The sequence below is a fragment of the Sardina pilchardus genome, chromosome 10 (assembly GCF_963854185.1).
Source record: "Sardina pilchardus chromosome 10, fSarPil1.1, whole genome shotgun sequence".
NCBI lineage: Eukaryota > Metazoa > Chordata > Actinopteri > Clupeiformes > Clupeidae > Sardina > Sardina pilchardus.
In genome coordinates this window covers 26,075,915-26,093,414 of record NC_085003.1, presented here as the reverse complement: position 1 = coordinate 26,093,414, position 17,500 = coordinate 26,075,915, and the positions used below count along the sequence as shown (strand labels likewise).

Sequence of the window (17,500 nt, the reverse complement as noted above, 5' to 3'; positions counted from 1 at the left end):
TTTTTTTTTTTCCAGGACCTTTTTTTTGCTTGCTGATTTATGTTTAGCTGATCATTTACATGGTTATGTTATGCCAAGTGGATGATTTAGCAGTTGCTAAAGCTAGCTGCACATTATTCAAAGGTGAAAACCATAATTTGCCCCTCTCACATTGTGCTTTTCCAGTGATAGTTGGTAGTTGGACTTCTCCTTGGACCTGCAATCATACAATGTTACCTACACTGGGTACTGTACACAAAGCAACACTGATATGACTTAAACGCATGAATAACAAATAAGTGGCAACAAAAAAAGCAAATTTAGTTAGTTAGTTAAAACAAAAAGTTAGTCGAAATGTGGGGAAGACATTAGACTCAGAAGGGTAGAACTCTGTAACACCTGACCTGAACACAGCCCTTCATAAGAGTGGCATAACCTGATCATAGTCCTGTTATGTCACGCATGCATTGTTCAGTCTTTTAACTGGTAATTGCCAGGACTCTTTGAAGCAATTATGGCTGAATAGTGTGACATTTAGTGGTTGAAATGAAATGAAAACTTCAGGAGCTGTCATGATAATTAAAGATAATGATAAAATACACTCTGAAGTCATTTTCCGTCGGTTGTGATTATATGTGTAACATCTGAAATGGTGTGTTTATGGTTTATGTTTATTTTCATTTTAATGAAACCAAGTTCAGTGAATATGATACTCAAAGTATTGCATTGTATAATGAGACACACAGTACTGTCGATATGAATTGTCAAAACTGGAAGAATAGTAAATGAAGTAAACTATAAATGTCTCCATGTAGCCTATTCAAACAGCCAGAGTCCCACTGAATGAGTAACTTAATTATATCTTCAGCCAGCAAACAGACATACTGCATCAAACCGCAAAGCACATTGTGAAAATATGCCTTTATTAAAGTGCTGTATCTTCTCTCCTTCTAGTCACATATTACTTATCATTTATATTGAATGTTCCTCCGTTATGTACTGTACAGTAGAACTATTATACAGTGTTCATTCATAACTCCATTTTGAGGCAGGGGAGTATATTATATTTATTACAATTTATCTGTTTATTATAGAGCTGACACCTTGACAACTCTGGACTGCCATTTCTTCATAGTGGAAATAATGTGTTGGTGGATCAGTCATTGAACCAAAGACACCCATTAGTTTGGCTAATGCATTTCATTGATGATTTACATAGGCCTAGGCCAGCCTACAGTATGTGCCTGCGAAAGCCACAGATGTGACAACAGATTAAAGCAATACAATGTAGGATTTCCTGTTTTCATCCATTTTCAACATCACTGATACCCATTGAGTGCTAAAGGGCCACCCAGTTAGTCTAAAATCGATGAACAGGCTCTTGCTCTTATCCATAGCAACAATGTTACATAGTCCAATTCCAGGCATTCTGGTTGCGCCTCAGCAATATCAGAAATGCCATTCTGAAAAGTAACCGTAGGATCAAAATTAGTCTGAAGTCATTATTTTAAGGGCAGAGACCTGCATTGTGTTGCTTTTACATACAAAGCCTTGACCACTCCTCTTTCTATAGACTCTGTGGCATCTAACACACACACTCTGCATTTTCCTTTATTGAATAAAATTACAGATTTACAAATGAGTTGAACTGCAGTTAATTTATCATGCCTGTAATTACAGCACTTACCTGACCAGAATTGTGTCGTTATGAAGCTCAAATATGATTGTCTGAAATAACCAATTAGCGGATGCAGATTGCCGTTTAAAAAACTGAGCAGTCAGCCTTGTACATTAACGAGGTGGATCCAATTAGTAACCTCCTGTCAGACAAACAGCAGTTGATTGGAGTGAACTTCTTGACACCATTGTTTCAATGATACATCCACTCACTCGTCCCCTGCCAGAGTCTGCACAAAAAGCATTGTCTCCTCAACGCCGCTGTGTTTTACACATCAATGTGTTCATGACACCACAGCCCACATCTATAATCTCATCATCCCATCATTTGCATTCTTATTTCCCTCATTTTAGCAGACGCTTTTGTCCAAAACCGACTTACATTATGTCAATATATACTATCAGCGCCATCGTCCCTGAAGCAACTCGGGGTTAAGTGCCTTGCTCAAGAGCACAACGGTGGAAGCCGGGAATTGAACCCACAACTTTTCAGACTACTGCGTGCTAGCCCAGCTTCTTAACCATTACACTACTACAGTATTGCCCATCATCACTGTGTCTGATGCAGCTGGTTACAAAGCACCACTGTGTGTCCACGACACTTCAGTCTCCATAGCGTCACTATCTATCCAAAATGTTTGGTCCACTTTACCCCACTTTGGTCCACTTTACCGCTGTGGCTCTCACGGCCACTGTGTCCACTGCATGATGACATCAAGGCTTCTAGAGCCCAGTGCATATAGGCGCCACCATTTTCAACTGACAAGCATTCGATAAACATTGGATGCTATTGAGCTGCGGCTCCAAAAAAAATAACTGAATGGTAATCTGCACGGCAGCGGTGGAAGGGTTTGATGGTGGGGCGTGTGGGGTTGTGCTGCAAACAGTGGAATCTGAGTAATGGAATGTCGAAAGCAGAGTGCACCAGACTCCTGTCATGTTTTTGAGTCTAATGTGTGTGTGTATGTGTGTGTGTGTGTGTGTGTGTGTGTGTGTGTGTGTGTGTGTGTTCCTAGAGCACCTACTGTAGCAAGTCTTCTCCATTTAGAAATACTCGTTTTACATCCGAATAAAAATAGGTGGTCTTACTTCTTCATCAGAGAAACTTAAGTGAGTCACCCACCATGTTTTATTATGTTGCTAACGGTAACAATGGGAAAGGGATGAGGGAAAGACAAGGGAGGAAGACATGAGGAGGTGAATGGTGCAGTACCTAAACCAATAGCAACGCATAACTACTAACTAGCTAACCGATTGGCTGTTGTCCTTGCTGACAGGTGTTCTGTGATTACCACGGCCACTCCAGGAAAAAGAACGTCTTCCTGTACGGATGCAGTATGAAGGAGACGCTCTGGCAGTCGGGCTCCTCAGTCAACACGGCAACGCTCAAGGAGGACCCAGGATACAGGGTATCATTCCCATTCTCCTAACAATCCTCACCTCAAAAGCCCAGATTCCTCAGCCCCCAATTCCTCTCTACAACCATTTGATAGCCAATGAAGTTGTGTCCTGAATTATTTCTGCTGTTACTGTACATATACAAGTATGCAACACAACACAGTATATTTACTGCTTTTATTTGCTGTGTTGCAACACTATTCTTCATTTTTTTAACACGATCAATGATATGTCTCAGGGAAAAAAAATATAAACAAGCACAGCCATTTGTTTTATGTGCCTCTCTCACGCTCATGCTGATTAATTGCGGCGGTAATAGTTTCTGATGAGTCGTGATCTGTTTCTCTTAGACGATTCCCAAGACTCTGGATCGCATCGCGCCGGCGTTCTCCTTCAACAGCTGCAACTACCTGGTGGAGAAGTCCCGAGCGTCCACGGCGCGGGTGGTGGTGTGGAGGGAGATCGGCGTCCTGCGCAGCTACACCATGGAGAGCACCTACAACGGCTGCGACCAGGGCATCTATCAGGTCAGTGTGATGCCAGAGAGGGTTAAAGAGGAGCGAGAGGCGCAAACGTTCTAACATATCCGCGTTCTGTTTTCACGAAGGGGAGGGGGGCGAAATCCCCCTTTAGGCAGACCTAGAAAGTGACGTTACATTCGAACTGAACTGCTTGCCAATCTGACAGAGATCGATATCCCACTATGACAACTTTGCAACACGCCTCTTTAAGCAGACAGGAATTGTTCGAATTTTGCTTCCATAGAGATGCATGTCAGTAATGAAGGATCTTTGGTGACGCCAAACACGCATCGGCAAATGACCCTTTAAACCAGAGCAGTCGTGCCAATGCCACTGCAGCCCCATGGCCCTGTCTCTCAATGTGACAGAAAGGGAATCCCAAGTGCAGCGATAACTGCAATAATAGGATCATGTAGGAGGATCAACATACGGTGACCCTCTACCTTGTCTGAAGATTTGAATTCAGTTGGACCAGTACTTATGTGAGCAGACACGCAGAAACACAGACAGACAGACACTCAGACAGATACTGTAGACAGACATGTACTGTAGACATACAGGCGGACAGAAAGACAGACAGGTACTGTATACAGGCAGACAGAAAGACAGACATACAGACAGATAGGCAGACAGACAGGCAGACATACTGACAGACAGACAGACAGACAGACAGACAGACAGACAGACAGACAGAGACAGACATGCAGACAGACAGACAGACAGACAGACAGACAGACAGACATGCAGACAGATGGAAGGACAGCCAGATGGGCCCAACTCCAAGCTCAGACCAGAGACCCCCCCCCCATAGGCACTGCAGTTCTGTCACACTCCTCCAACACAACCTGACACAATTCATTCTGCTCAGTAGCAAACATGTCTGGTAGGAAGACTCCCATGCCTCTTTTGTACACATTTATTCATAAACATGACTGATCTCCACCTCCACTTACCCTACTCCCTCACTCCCTCACTCTCACACACACACACACACACACACACACACACACACACACACACACTTGTCTGTTCTGAATCTGTCCTTGCTTCTCCGGACTCGGCTGCAACCCATGTTAAATAAACCAGTGCAGAGTCAAGTAAAATATGGATGTGGATGAGTGAAGTATGGATGAGGATCTGCCTGGCATTAGTCTCACACCACTGGGTTCCCCTTCATCAGAACGAGAGACGTGGAACTTGTACAACAAGGCTCAGTGTCAGGGGCATTTGCATGTTGTGAGATAGCTCACTAGCCTATGCACTGCAAGTGGCATTGTGTTGACGTCGTAACTCCTCAGGCATGGCATCATGTTTTTAAGATTCATAAGCAACTACAGTACACCATGTATGCTATGGTGATGCATCGGGCTGGTATACCGAGCAGGCTTCATTGGAGGTTTCTGTTTTGTCCAGGAGCATCATTAATTTAAAGACACCAAAGTATGGACAGAATTTGGACAAAATTTTGACATAATATTATGTGTCCGAGTGTACATAGTATTGGTTGCAAACTGCATATTTGAGAGTTGAATAAATTGCGCCTCAGTAAATCTCCAAAAGTAGAGGGACCACAAAAAGTATAAAAAATGCCATTTTATGCAGCTTTTTTGTTATGTAGATGTTTTTGGTTGCACACCCAGGACTTCGGCGTCTTATTCTGTTCAGCTTCATTTGCATGACAGTGTGAGCCCGTGTAGTTGAATTTCATGAGCCAGACAGACAGACACCTTGAGACGGAAAGAAAAACAATTTGTTAAATCCAGATTGACTGGATGGTTCGAGTCTTGTCAATTGCCTTCCATTCAATGTGAGGATAAAGCTGAACTAGGAACACTTGTATACAGTAGATGATGCAGTATAGGCCTGGTGTTCAGATTCACTCTATTTAGCAATGACTAGCATTATTTGAACAAAATGTCCAAACCTTTCCACTGTGGTGTGACTATATTTTTTTTCTTTTGTAATATATGACAGCACTTAAGTATTCTTTATAATGAAGTCAAATCACATTCCCGATTTGTTTGTTAGCATTAATTTTTATGAACAGAGCACAAGAGTCATGATCAAACCAGAGTAGTGAAATTAAAGAAGATTAAATAAATGATATTCATCCCCAGATCATGCTGACCTACTGTGCTATAAATACTTGTGGAACATGTTAAATTACTCAGGACGAATATATGAATATATGAATATGGGAATACTGTGTGTGAGGAGTGAGCAGGGTTCAGCCTGGATCTCAAGAGGGGGAGCAACGCACGCCATTCAGCCGTGAAGTACAACTGCACCTTTTCTAATGACAGGCCTCCCAAACGAGAGTGAACACACACACAGACACACACACACACACAGACACGCGCGCACGTGCCCACACGCACACACGAACCCACACACACACACATCACCCTAGTCCTATTATCTCTCTCTCTCTCTCTCTCTCTCTCTCTCTCTCTCTCTCTCTCTCTCTCTCTCTCTCTCTCTCTCTCTCTCTCTCTCTCTCTCTCTCTCTTTCTCTTTCTCTCTCTCTCTCCCCCCTCTCACGCACACACAAACCCTCCCGCTCACACACACCTTGCTCCTTCAAGTCCCTGCTTCTACTCGGCCTGTCCATTTGAAACCCTTCACTAGCTAACCCAAACAAAGAACATAGTCTCATGAGGGTTGTTTCTGAAATGATTTTAGTGCTGAGCTGCACTTTTAGAAAGTGTAAAGAGTTTGCAATGGGTGTCTGGGGTTGGAGTTTTGTTTTCTGTCTGCTGGGCCCACCAGGACCAATTGGGTAATTACTTGTTTGGTGTTTATTGGTTGGTAATAACTCTCTGGGGGTGTGGAGTGGGTTTATAGTCAATAGAATGCAGTTTGAATTGAGTATGAACTGTCAAACAACAAGGACAACAACACAAAACAGAAAAAGTTTAAAAGACTGTAGATATTGGTTTTAAGAGTACATAATATGTCTCTCACAATATGTGCCCATTTGCAAGTACAGATTTGCAAGCAAAGTTTTGAGTTCTCATACAGAGTTTTGTAAAGCTTTTAGCCAGTTAGTCACTGATGCATTATGACATGTACTGTATAGTTGCTATGATGCATTATGACATGCATAGTTGCCAAGAGCACACAAGTTGTTGTCGCCGACCACAGGGTCAAGGCTCCACTTTTTCAGACATCTTGTGCGGGAATACTTTGATCAGTTAGTGAAACATGTGAAAACTGTAAATGGTCTGTTGTGACTTTAACTATGACAGTTCTCTCTCTCTCTTTCTCTCTCTCCATCTATCTGTCTATATATCTATCTAACTATTTATCTATCTATCTATCTATCTACATATCTATCTATCTTTCATGAGATCTTCCATGGCTTCAGTGCACATGATGACTGGTAAATGATATTTAATGAATGTAGAATTGTGTGTGCAAAATGAGTAGCCTAATCCCTGTTTAATTGTGTCAGGCCCATTGCCACGGGCCTGCTGGCTGTAGTGGTTCATAATCACACTAGCGCTTCTCTGGGACCGCTAGCTCTGTTCACCACCACTAGGGCATCTCCCATTGGTGGGACTGTGGAGGGGGAGTACCACCCACTATGTCTTACCTTGCTCTAATTGGCTTATGGAATGCCCGGTAGCCTTGGGGTTTTAGCTGATGTGGAAAGGCCTGGAGTTTTCCCCCCGTTAACATAGCCATGTCAGATGGTAATGGAAGTAGTCAGATAGTGTGTTCGCTCAGTGGTCTGTCCATGGCAGATAGTGGGTGTATCATTAGTGGTTAAATATGGAGCATGGATCCCAACACAACACACACACACACACACACACACACACACACACACACACACACACACACACACACACACAAACACAGCGTATTGGTTTCATTTGTGTGTAAACGTACGCTGTGGTGGACACACTCACAGATACTCATAAACACACTTGCAGACCCTGCTCTCTGGTTGCATGGTTGAGTAAACATAGGGGATGGACACAGACACTCACACACACACACACACACACACAGCACATACTGACTGCATTAGAGGGTAAATGTTGGGATGTGGCCTAATGAATCAGAAAATCACACGTTTCATTAAGGGGTGGCGGAGAGGCAGGTGGCAGGCCAGATGTTTGCCTGCATGTACTCTTAAAGGCTGGCCGGGAGCCCGAGCGAGTGCCTGATTAAAAAGTCTGTACTGATCTTGGGCCGGGATGTCAGCCGCCTGGCAGACCGTTGGACCGCACCAAGGGGGCCGGGAACTCCGAGCAGAACCTGTCGGTACTCTTTCCGACGGACGGATCAGCACCGCTGGCTCCCGCAGAACCCCGGTTAAGGGGGAAAAAGGGAGCTGGGGAGTATGTGTGGGGGGCGAGCCGGGGGTGGGGTGGGGTGGCGGGGGGGACTTCTTCCTGCTCGGAGTCCATTTATGCCAATTAGAGGTGGTGGTGAGACGTGGAATTGGCTTCAGGATTTGGCCGGAGACGGTTCATTATCCCCCTCAGACGACCAGCCAGTGAGTCACGGGCGGAGGAGGTCAGAGCCGAAAAAAGGACAGAGGAGCAGAGAGGAGAAGAGAGAAAGGGAGAAACAATAGAAGAGGAGCAGAGAGGAGAAGAGAGAGAAGGAGATACGATAGAAGAGGAGCAGAGAGGAGAAGAGAGAGGAGATACAAAAGAAGAGAAGCAGAGAGGAGAAGAGAGAGGAGATACAAAAGAAGAGAAGCAGAGAGGAGAAGAGAGAGAAGGAGATACGATAGAAGAGGAGAAGAAACAAAGGGAGATATGATAGAAGAGGAGCAGAGAGGAGAAGAGAGAGAAAAGGAGATATGATAGAAGAGGAACAGAGAGAAGAGAGAAGGAGATACGATAGAAGGAATATGAGGAAAGAAGGAGAGGAGGAGGAGATATGATGGAGAAGTAGACATGGAGGTACTGTAGATGAAGGGATAGGAGGAGTGAGAGAAGAAGAATAAGTAGAGAGAGAATTGGAAAGAGGGAAGACGGAGGACAAGAAAAAAGACAGGAGTAGAAATCAGATAAAAAAAGAAAAAAGAGCTGTTAATTGAGAGAGAAGTGTTAATTGTATGTCAATCCTGCATTATAAATGAATACACAAGCATACTTAAGAAATCCCATGTGCATAATTATTGTAGTAGTAGTTGTATAATTATTTTGTCATTTGCTGTGTCTGTTCAACACAAGCCCATTCTGTAAAAGTTTCCTATCTCAAAAGCATTTATTTTTAATTTTTTTATTATTCTTAACATCACATGGGTTTTATGGTGGCTATGAATATTTCATTTTGTTTATTTCTTCATTATTTATTCAGCATTTTCATCTGTTTATTTCTACATGCATTATTTCCTCTTTTATTTTGCCTTTTCCTTTGTATGTCTTCAGCAACTCAATTGGCCTCACAGGTGACCTTCCTGACTTAAACGGCTGTTCTGCGACTTCAGCTCCGCGTATTCCCGCTTTCACATTTTGCGTTGCGCAGATAAAGGATGCAATAGACAGCCAAGCACAATGCATTTCATTAAGAAGCAGTGATTTTTCATATGAGAAACAATAAACCAGAAGTGGCCCTTAGCAACCTCAAAAGCTTTTCCATATCACGCCTTTCACATTTCTCAACTGACAATTCGCCAACTTTGGTATTTTGCTCATATTGCTCAGTTTACTCTGCTTTCACTTGTGCAGACAACTTTAGCCATCATATTCCCTGAATGGAAGAGAAGCCCAAATTGCAAGTGTTTGAAAGCCCCCCCAATCACACACACACACACACACACACACATACACACACACACACACACACACACACACACACACACACACACACACACATACACACACACACTATTGGTGAGTGTTTTGGCAGGCAGAGAGTGAACCTCACTCCCTGACACTTTAAAATAAATGCCACTGACACAGGCATTTGACAAGGAGCTCTGCAATGGGAGAGGAAGGTCTCAGAGCCCCCACATCATGTGTCTATCTATCTATCTATCTATCTATCTATCTATCTATCTATCTATCTATCTATCTTTCTATCTATCTATCTGTCTATCTTTCTCTACATATCTCTACATATCTCTTTCTCTCTCCCGCTGTCTCTCTCACATGAGATGTTCAGTGGCTGTGGGACGTATGATGTCTGTTTAATCACGTCTAATGACTGTAGATTGCGTTATAGCTGATCTGATTTGAGAATGCCAAATGGGCTCTCCTAAATGACAGCGAGAGGCGTGGGCAACAGCCGAGGTCTCAGACGGCCATTTGATGTTGGCCGTCTGAATTGATTCAATGGTGCAGTAAGCATTCTCCCAGCCCGGCCATTTTGGGGCTCCAGCCCTCACAAGCACGGCCACACTTTCTCTCCTTTGTATTGAAACGCTTCCGGCTCTCTAATTGGCCGACGTGGGCATCTGTTTGAGTGGCATGGGCTGCATAGCCTTTCTGGGCTGTTTCTGTGCACCCTGCGTGGTTAAAAATACCCGTCTACGTGTGGGCACAACAGGAGACTGTGGCCTGTTGATTGCTCGTGTGGCCAGATGAGGTGTGGCTGTGGGATGGCTACTGTACGTATAGCAATATACACCTATTAATGTAAATGAGAATGGTTCACATTCTAATTCTGATTCAAATGTTTTTTCTCCTCTCTATCTCTCTCTCTCTCTCTCTCTCTCTCTCTCTCTCTCTCTCTCTCCCTCTCTCTTTCCCTTCGCTCTCTGGCTCGACACAACTGGGAATTCTATTTCTTCCGCTTACAGAGACATAACTTTAGAGTTCTAAAGACGAGGTTGCGGGAGAGGAGATGTGACATGGAGTGTTTTAATTCTAGGTTTTGAGTGTTAAAGAGAATCCCTAAAAAGGGAAGGGAAATGATTAGTTCTCCGAGTGCCGGCTTTGGAGACGATTCCCCCGTCAGAGAGGATGTGATTGGGTCTGGATGACGCTTGGAAAGGAAATAGAGGGTTAACCTTAAATCACGGACTCTACTGGGTATCAAGTGCTCTTCATTCTATCTCTCTCTCTCTCTCTCTCTCTCTCTCTCTCTCTCTGTGTGTGTGTGTGTGTGTGTGTGTGTGTGTGTGTGTGTGCGCGCGTGTGTGTGCCGGAGCATGTTTGAGTTGCGCCGAGTTAATTAAGATCTTCATCAAAGCCTGTATCTCTTGCACCTTCTCTGCCTTCATACATATTTTAGTGTTATGAACAGAATCAGGGCTTTAAAGCCACACATGGTGCTTTATTCTAATCACACACACACACACACACACACACACACACTGTCTCTTTCTTTCTCTCTCTCTCTCTCTCTCTCTCTCTCTCACACACACACACACATATGCACAGGCACACACACAGAGACATACACATCCATACACACACACACACACACACACACACACACACACACACATACGTACAGGCACGCACACACACACACACACACACACGCACGCACACACGCATACGCACGCAGACACACACACGCACGCATACACACACACGCACGCATACACACACACACAGAGACACACACACATTTGCCTGACAAAGCATGGTCTGCAGCAGAAGCCCGTAGCTCCTTGGCTCCCACACAGCTCCACGCTGCTGTTCCTGCACTGACGCCTTTGATCTCACCTTTAGGCTTGCAGTGTGAAACTAGTGGAATTCAGCTCTGGACACGGGCTTTGACATGTAATTGGAGATAATTTAGCGCCTTACCCAGCGGAGCTGTCCTACACACTTAGAACCTGAAAGCAGACATCGAGGTGCTTTTCCAACAGCCCTTTTTTCACTGCTAACTGGAAATAGGGAAGCAGTGCCATATTCATTTCCTTTTTTTCCCCTCCTCTGGGTATTCTTTGGTAGCCTGGCACATTCAGCATGAGAGTTCAGGAGGGCGATGTTCAGTCAGGGCGGAATCACAAGACGAGCTGAATGGCAGCACAGCGTAGGGGAGAAGTGTTTGGAATGGCATGACCTTAGTAGTCACCTGATAGATGACACACACACACACACACACACACACACACACACACACACACACACACACACACACACACACACACACACACACACACACACACTAATATCATCGATGAGTTGGTGACGTACTTGGTCCGTTATTAACCTTCATGAACCAATGTCACACAATTAATGTAATGAAACACATAATATTGGCAGTGTTATTTGGTGTCCATGAAAATAGCCTGAATCTCCAAGAATGGTTATCTCGGTGAAAGTCAATGTTTTGTTATCTAAGTAAAAGTCAATAAATTGTTCAGTGACATTATCAGTAAAACTACTGTATGTTCTGTTTTGCTGCACTGCCTGAAATTGCTCTGGAGGAGTAATCTGAAATGAAATGAAAATGTGCAGCAAGAAATTGTGTGTGTGTGTGTGTGTGTGTGTGTGTGTGTGTGTGTGTGTGTGTGTGTGTGTGTGTGTGTGTGTGTGTGTGTGTGTGTGTGTGTTTATGTGTTTATGTGTTTATGTGTTTATGTGTGTGTAAGTGTGCTTGTGTGTGTGTGTGTGTGTGTGTGTGTGTGTGTGTGTGTGTGTGTGTGTGTGTGCTCACTGTGTTTCTTCCCATCATAGCATCTATTATAGCAGTATATCTGCATGCATGTGGTATAGAATTCGCTAGGACCTATGGCTATTAAAGATTAATGCATCTCTACATAAGAAATCACCTTGTTTACAGAAAGAGTTGACTCATTATAATTCCGCCATATACGCTATGTGATATGGGGGACGGAATCTAATTAATAGGCAGTCGCTGACTCGGGTAGATTGGCTCCTACTCTGTCATAGATCCATTACAATCAGCTGTAATCCATTTCAGCTGCCAAAATGTCCCCGCGGTAGCAGTGTTGAACTGGGCCCAGTTTCAGCTGCTTGGGATGGTCAGTGTTGCCTGGGCAATACAAACATAAAGAGAATTGATTTTCTCCAGGCGCAAACAGAGCAGGTTCTAAGCATTCCAGCCATGTAAACTCTTCTACGCAGCACTGAATTATTGAAGAGCCATCCCCAGAAACACTCTCCTCATTCCACACACACACACACACACACACACACACACACATACACACACACTCACTCACTCACTCACTCACTCTCTCTCTTTCTCTCTCTCTCTCTCTCTCTCTCTCTCTCTCTCTATTACACATACACACACACACACACACACACACACACACACACACACACACACACACACACACACACACACACACACACACACACACAGACATTTATAATTCCAAAGCCACTTCAGCACCCTTGGCTTGATGTGGAATATGTGAAAGAGAAGAGGAGGGGGTCACGGTTTGTGTGGTCCCACTCCTCTAACACACACACACACACACACACACACACACACACACTCACTCACTCACACACACAGAGAGACACTGACACACACACATGCTTATGCAAATGTGCACATACATATAAAAAATCAACACCGGATGAGAAGTGATGGGAACATGCATGTGATGTGTGCGTCTATAAAATTGCCAGCCTCTTCAGGAGCTGCCATCAGGGAGATTGTGGCAAATAACCCTCACCTGCTCCGAAGCTCCGCGCCGAGCTCTTATGGGTTCAATTTGCCTCCACTCTCTAAGGCAGGCCACCACTCATCCTGTCGTCTGACTGAAATGGCGGCTCGGCAGACGGCTCTCCCTCCGCTTTACGCCGCGCGGCTCCGAGGCAAAGCCACACACACACACACACGCTCGTGAGGAAAATAAGTAGCATATTTTGCAGGTTGGAAAACTCAAGTAGTTTTACAGGGAGCCACTACATCCTCATTTAGTGACGGCGGAGATAAAGCAATAACGTGTGTCCCGGACCTCTGCTTGGAGAGAGAGGGAGACAGAGGGAGACAGAGAGAGTGAGAGAGAAAGACAGAGAGAGAGAGAGAGAGAGAGAGAGAGAGACATGAGTGCTTAGTTACACTGCGCTTAATCTGCTTTGCTCTTGACTTATCTGTAGCTATTATGATACCATAAGGCCTCTGGCAAATACACATTAAAGCGCCCGGATCTCAAACAGAGTGCATGAAATAGATTTATTAAACGCAGGCGGGACAATTGAACTATGTGCAGAACAAATAGCGATTAAATTGTACAAAATAAAAGCCCTTTTGTTGAACCACATCAAGGCCTCAGGTGAAGGAAGAAGTGATAAATGCTGTAACTCAGTTCTTCTTCTCTCCAGCAAAAAGCAATTACATTAGCTGTTTCCAGCTACATTGTGTATTCTTTTGATAGAATGACATGCATATAGACTATATACATTATATATGGTCTTCATTGTTCTTCTAGCGTCTGTATTGGTCAGTATCCCAAGGATGCGTGTCATGTGTGTTTATCATCTAAACTCTTCTGCAGTCCTGCGCAGTGTGTCATATGTCATTTGAAAGATATCGTCTCTTGTGCATGTACTGTAATAACATTCTCTGCTCTGTACTCTGTTCCCTGTGAAGTCCACAGCTGTGAGATGAGCAATTGGGCACTCGGTGTAGCCGTAGCGCTAGCCAGCCAGAGTGCTAACATCTTAACTGCATTCACTTACATTAGATTATGGCAGCAGGTCTGGAAAGAGCAGGAATGATTGAGGGCCTGTCTGGGACACAGAGGGGTGATGCAGAGTGAATTCATTAGGCTGATGAATGGCGGAATGGGACGGCAATGTGTGTGTGTGTGTGTGTGTGTGTGTGTGTGTGTGTGTGTGTGTGTGTGTGTGTGTGCCTCACACAGGAAGTGAGGCTCAGGGCCAGATGTACTAACGTTTTGCGCCCATTTTAGGCGTAACGTGCACGTAATAGCATGGCGATGGTATGTACAAATCGGCCGCAATGAGGGAAATGCGCAGACTGCCTGCCGTGGGAGCTGAGAATGGCTATTTGCGCTTTTCCGTGTCATGCATATTAATTCCTGGGCGGATCAGCTGAAAATGGGTGTAACGCGCAAGTACAGGGGAGGAGAGGTGCTAATAGCGATTGATAAAGTATTCCGCCATATGTATGAAAACAGCGCACGTCTATTTTGCGTTGAAAAACTTCCGCCTTCTGAAAGCAGGTGTAATCCAAATTGCGGTTAAATGCGTCTATTAGAAAAACGTTTAGAGACAGCGGAATCAATATTCAGAGCATCAGTTTTCTTCATTGTACTATGTCAAAAGCAACCTTAACTTTTGTTTGTCTCTCTAAAATTGTGTTTTCTCTTTCACGACATACACTTCCCAATCTGTTAGAAAGGCATTAAGTCATATCCTTAATCTACGTGCAGTAAATAGTTCACAAGTATTTTTTAAGTGGATTAGCAGAACTACTAGGCCTACTCTGTCCGTCGCAGCTCGTTGACATCTCTTTGTATCATGTATGGTCGCTAAACTTTGATTCTTTTTAATGTTGCAATATTCAACTGCGCTTGTGTTTCAGCTCTGCACGCAATTAGCGTTGTAAAGGGGGCGGGGATGACCGCTGTTAACGTAATGAAGTGACAGCTTAGTAAATTCCGCGCAATATAGTAAAGCACAGCGTTCGCAGTCTGCGTATACAAAAACTCGCTGTTAGCGCTGTGTTAGTACATCTGGCCCTCAGTGTGGTGTTTTCTGACTAACGCGTCGTGGGGTTGCATCAGCCAAACCGTGTGTGTGTGTGTGTGTGTGTGTGTGTGTGTGTGAGAGAGAGAGAGAGAGAGAGAGAATGAAGCAGCTCCCCACGCCTTAAGTCTCTTCTACTCTTGCACCCTTTTCATGTTGTGAGATTTTCTAAAGGCTTATTGTGTTGGAGGGCCTCAGTAGGTGGCACTAGGGGGGGTCTGACCGTCCCCTCCCTGTGTTACACAGAGCATGTTCCTGCACGACAGCTCTGCAAAGTGCTCCCAGTTCAACTCATCGACTTCAGCTCCTCCCATCCAAAAAAAAAGGACAGTTTAAGCTTACAGTCAAATTAAAATGACACTGACCCTCTCCTGTTCGCCAATGAGGGGCTGCGGTAACAAGCAGACGTAGTGTGACTTCTCAAAAGCTCGGTTGGGGACGGCACTGCTCTGCTTACCATCTGTGAGCTCTCGGAAATGGAATGAAAATATCTTGCGAGCTCCTTGTAGCGATGGCAAATTAAGAAAAAGGAATGTCAATTATGGCCGAGGAATGGCCACCCCTTTCCCCTGAAATTGCTGTCGGCCTCGCCCTAGCATGCCAAGACATTATCCTCTCCGGAATAGCTTTCCCGTCCGCGGGATGTGTTCATGGGGGAAATTATTGTTGTCATTATTGTTGTCCATTTGCAGGTTGCCTCTGCCAAAGATTGCACTCCACTTGAAACTTGACATATGTGTGTGTCTCTCTCCCTGTGTGTGTGTGTGTGTGTGTGTGTGTGTGTGTGTGTGTGTGTGTGAGCGCCTGTGTGTGTGTGCGATCGTGTGCGTGCGCGTGTGTGTGTGTGTGTGTCTATGCGTGCGTGTGTGTGCGTGTGCACGCTTGTGTGTGTGTGTGTGTGTGTGTGTGTGTGTGTGTGCTCCCTACAGGGCTTGCAGCTGGGTACTCGTGAGCTAGAGGATATGGGAGGGAAGTTCTGCCAGAGCCTGCTGACGCTCCGCAAGAGCACCATGCTCTACGACAGCAAAGTCATCAGCCACATGGCACTGCTGGACGACAGCCTGATGGACCACAAGTCACACAAGTAGGTCACACACACACACACACACACACACACACACACACACCTACACACACACCCACCTACACACATGCACACACACACACAGACACACACCCACACCCACACACATACACACAGACATACCCACACGCGCGCACACACACACACACACACACACGCGCGCACACACACACACACACACACACACACACACACACACACACACACACACCTGTCACTGCTGTGGTAATGTTCCAGCTCTACAGTAGGTTTATGTTGAGTACAGTAGGAACACATGGGGTGACCATGTGGAACATGTGCTCCAGCTCCATTAACAGTAAATTAGGAGGAAATAAAACACACTTCACACATGCCAGCCAGCATTTGTCTACTGCCATTAGCACAGATGCCCTTGAGGAGGGATGCTGAAGGGGAGCTGGCCACAGTGGTGTGAGACTGTTCTGTCCCCCCACCCCCCTTACACATACACACACACACACACACACACACACACACACACACCCTTTCCTCCACCGCACTCTGTTCTGTCCACCCCCCCCCCCCCCCCCCCCCCTCCCCCCCCACACACACACACACACACCCTCCCACAGTCCTGGGCACCGCACTCTAGGATTCACAGTTTTACATCCCACAATGTAGGATTCACAATTTGATATGAACTACGGCTCAGTTAAAGCAAGTGTATGTGCATTTCAATTCGATGTGTGTCATTGTGTGCACACACAAACACACAGACACAAAGACTCCACTTTTCATCGACTGGAATAACTGTATGTATATTTATGCACTGTGTGTGTGTGTGTGTGTGTGTGTGTGTGTGTACCTTCACCCCTTTTTGGAACACATGGGTATCACCTTCTTTTGAGTTAGTATCACAATGCAACATACAAAAACACACACATCATACAAAAGCACTAGTCCATCAGCTGCCACATTTCCACATTATGCAGCTCCCTTCCTTCACACACACACACACACACACACACACACACACACACACACACACACACACACACACACACTCACATGCACTCACATGCACTCACATGCACACACATGCACACACACACACTTTTCAGCACAGCAGCAGAAACCCATTTCAGCATGATCAATGCCGCAGACAGTGGAATGGGCACACACACACACATACACACACACACACTCACGGTTGCATACACAAATGTCTTTTCTCCTTGTCGAGCCGGCTAATGAATAGTAAACTCAAT

The 17,500-nt window shown here is 44.9% G+C and overlaps 1 protein-coding gene across 1 annotated transcript in view; it reads left to right on the top strand.

Annotated features, from left to right (window-relative positions):
- Nucleotides 1–17,500, top strand: part of LOC134094696 (cytosolic carboxypeptidase 4) — a 109,537-nt gene that overhangs the window by 83,098 nt on the left and 8,939 nt on the right. Inside the window, exons 21-23 of the mRNA XM_062548318.1 lie at nucleotides 2,934–3,065; nucleotides 3,405–3,581; nucleotides 16,120–16,274. Coding sequence (XP_062404302.1) covers nucleotides 2,934–3,065; nucleotides 3,405–3,581; nucleotides 16,120–16,274 — 464 coding nt within the window. The remainder of the gene's footprint in view (nucleotides 1–2,933; nucleotides 3,066–3,404; nucleotides 3,582–16,119; nucleotides 16,275–17,500) is intronic.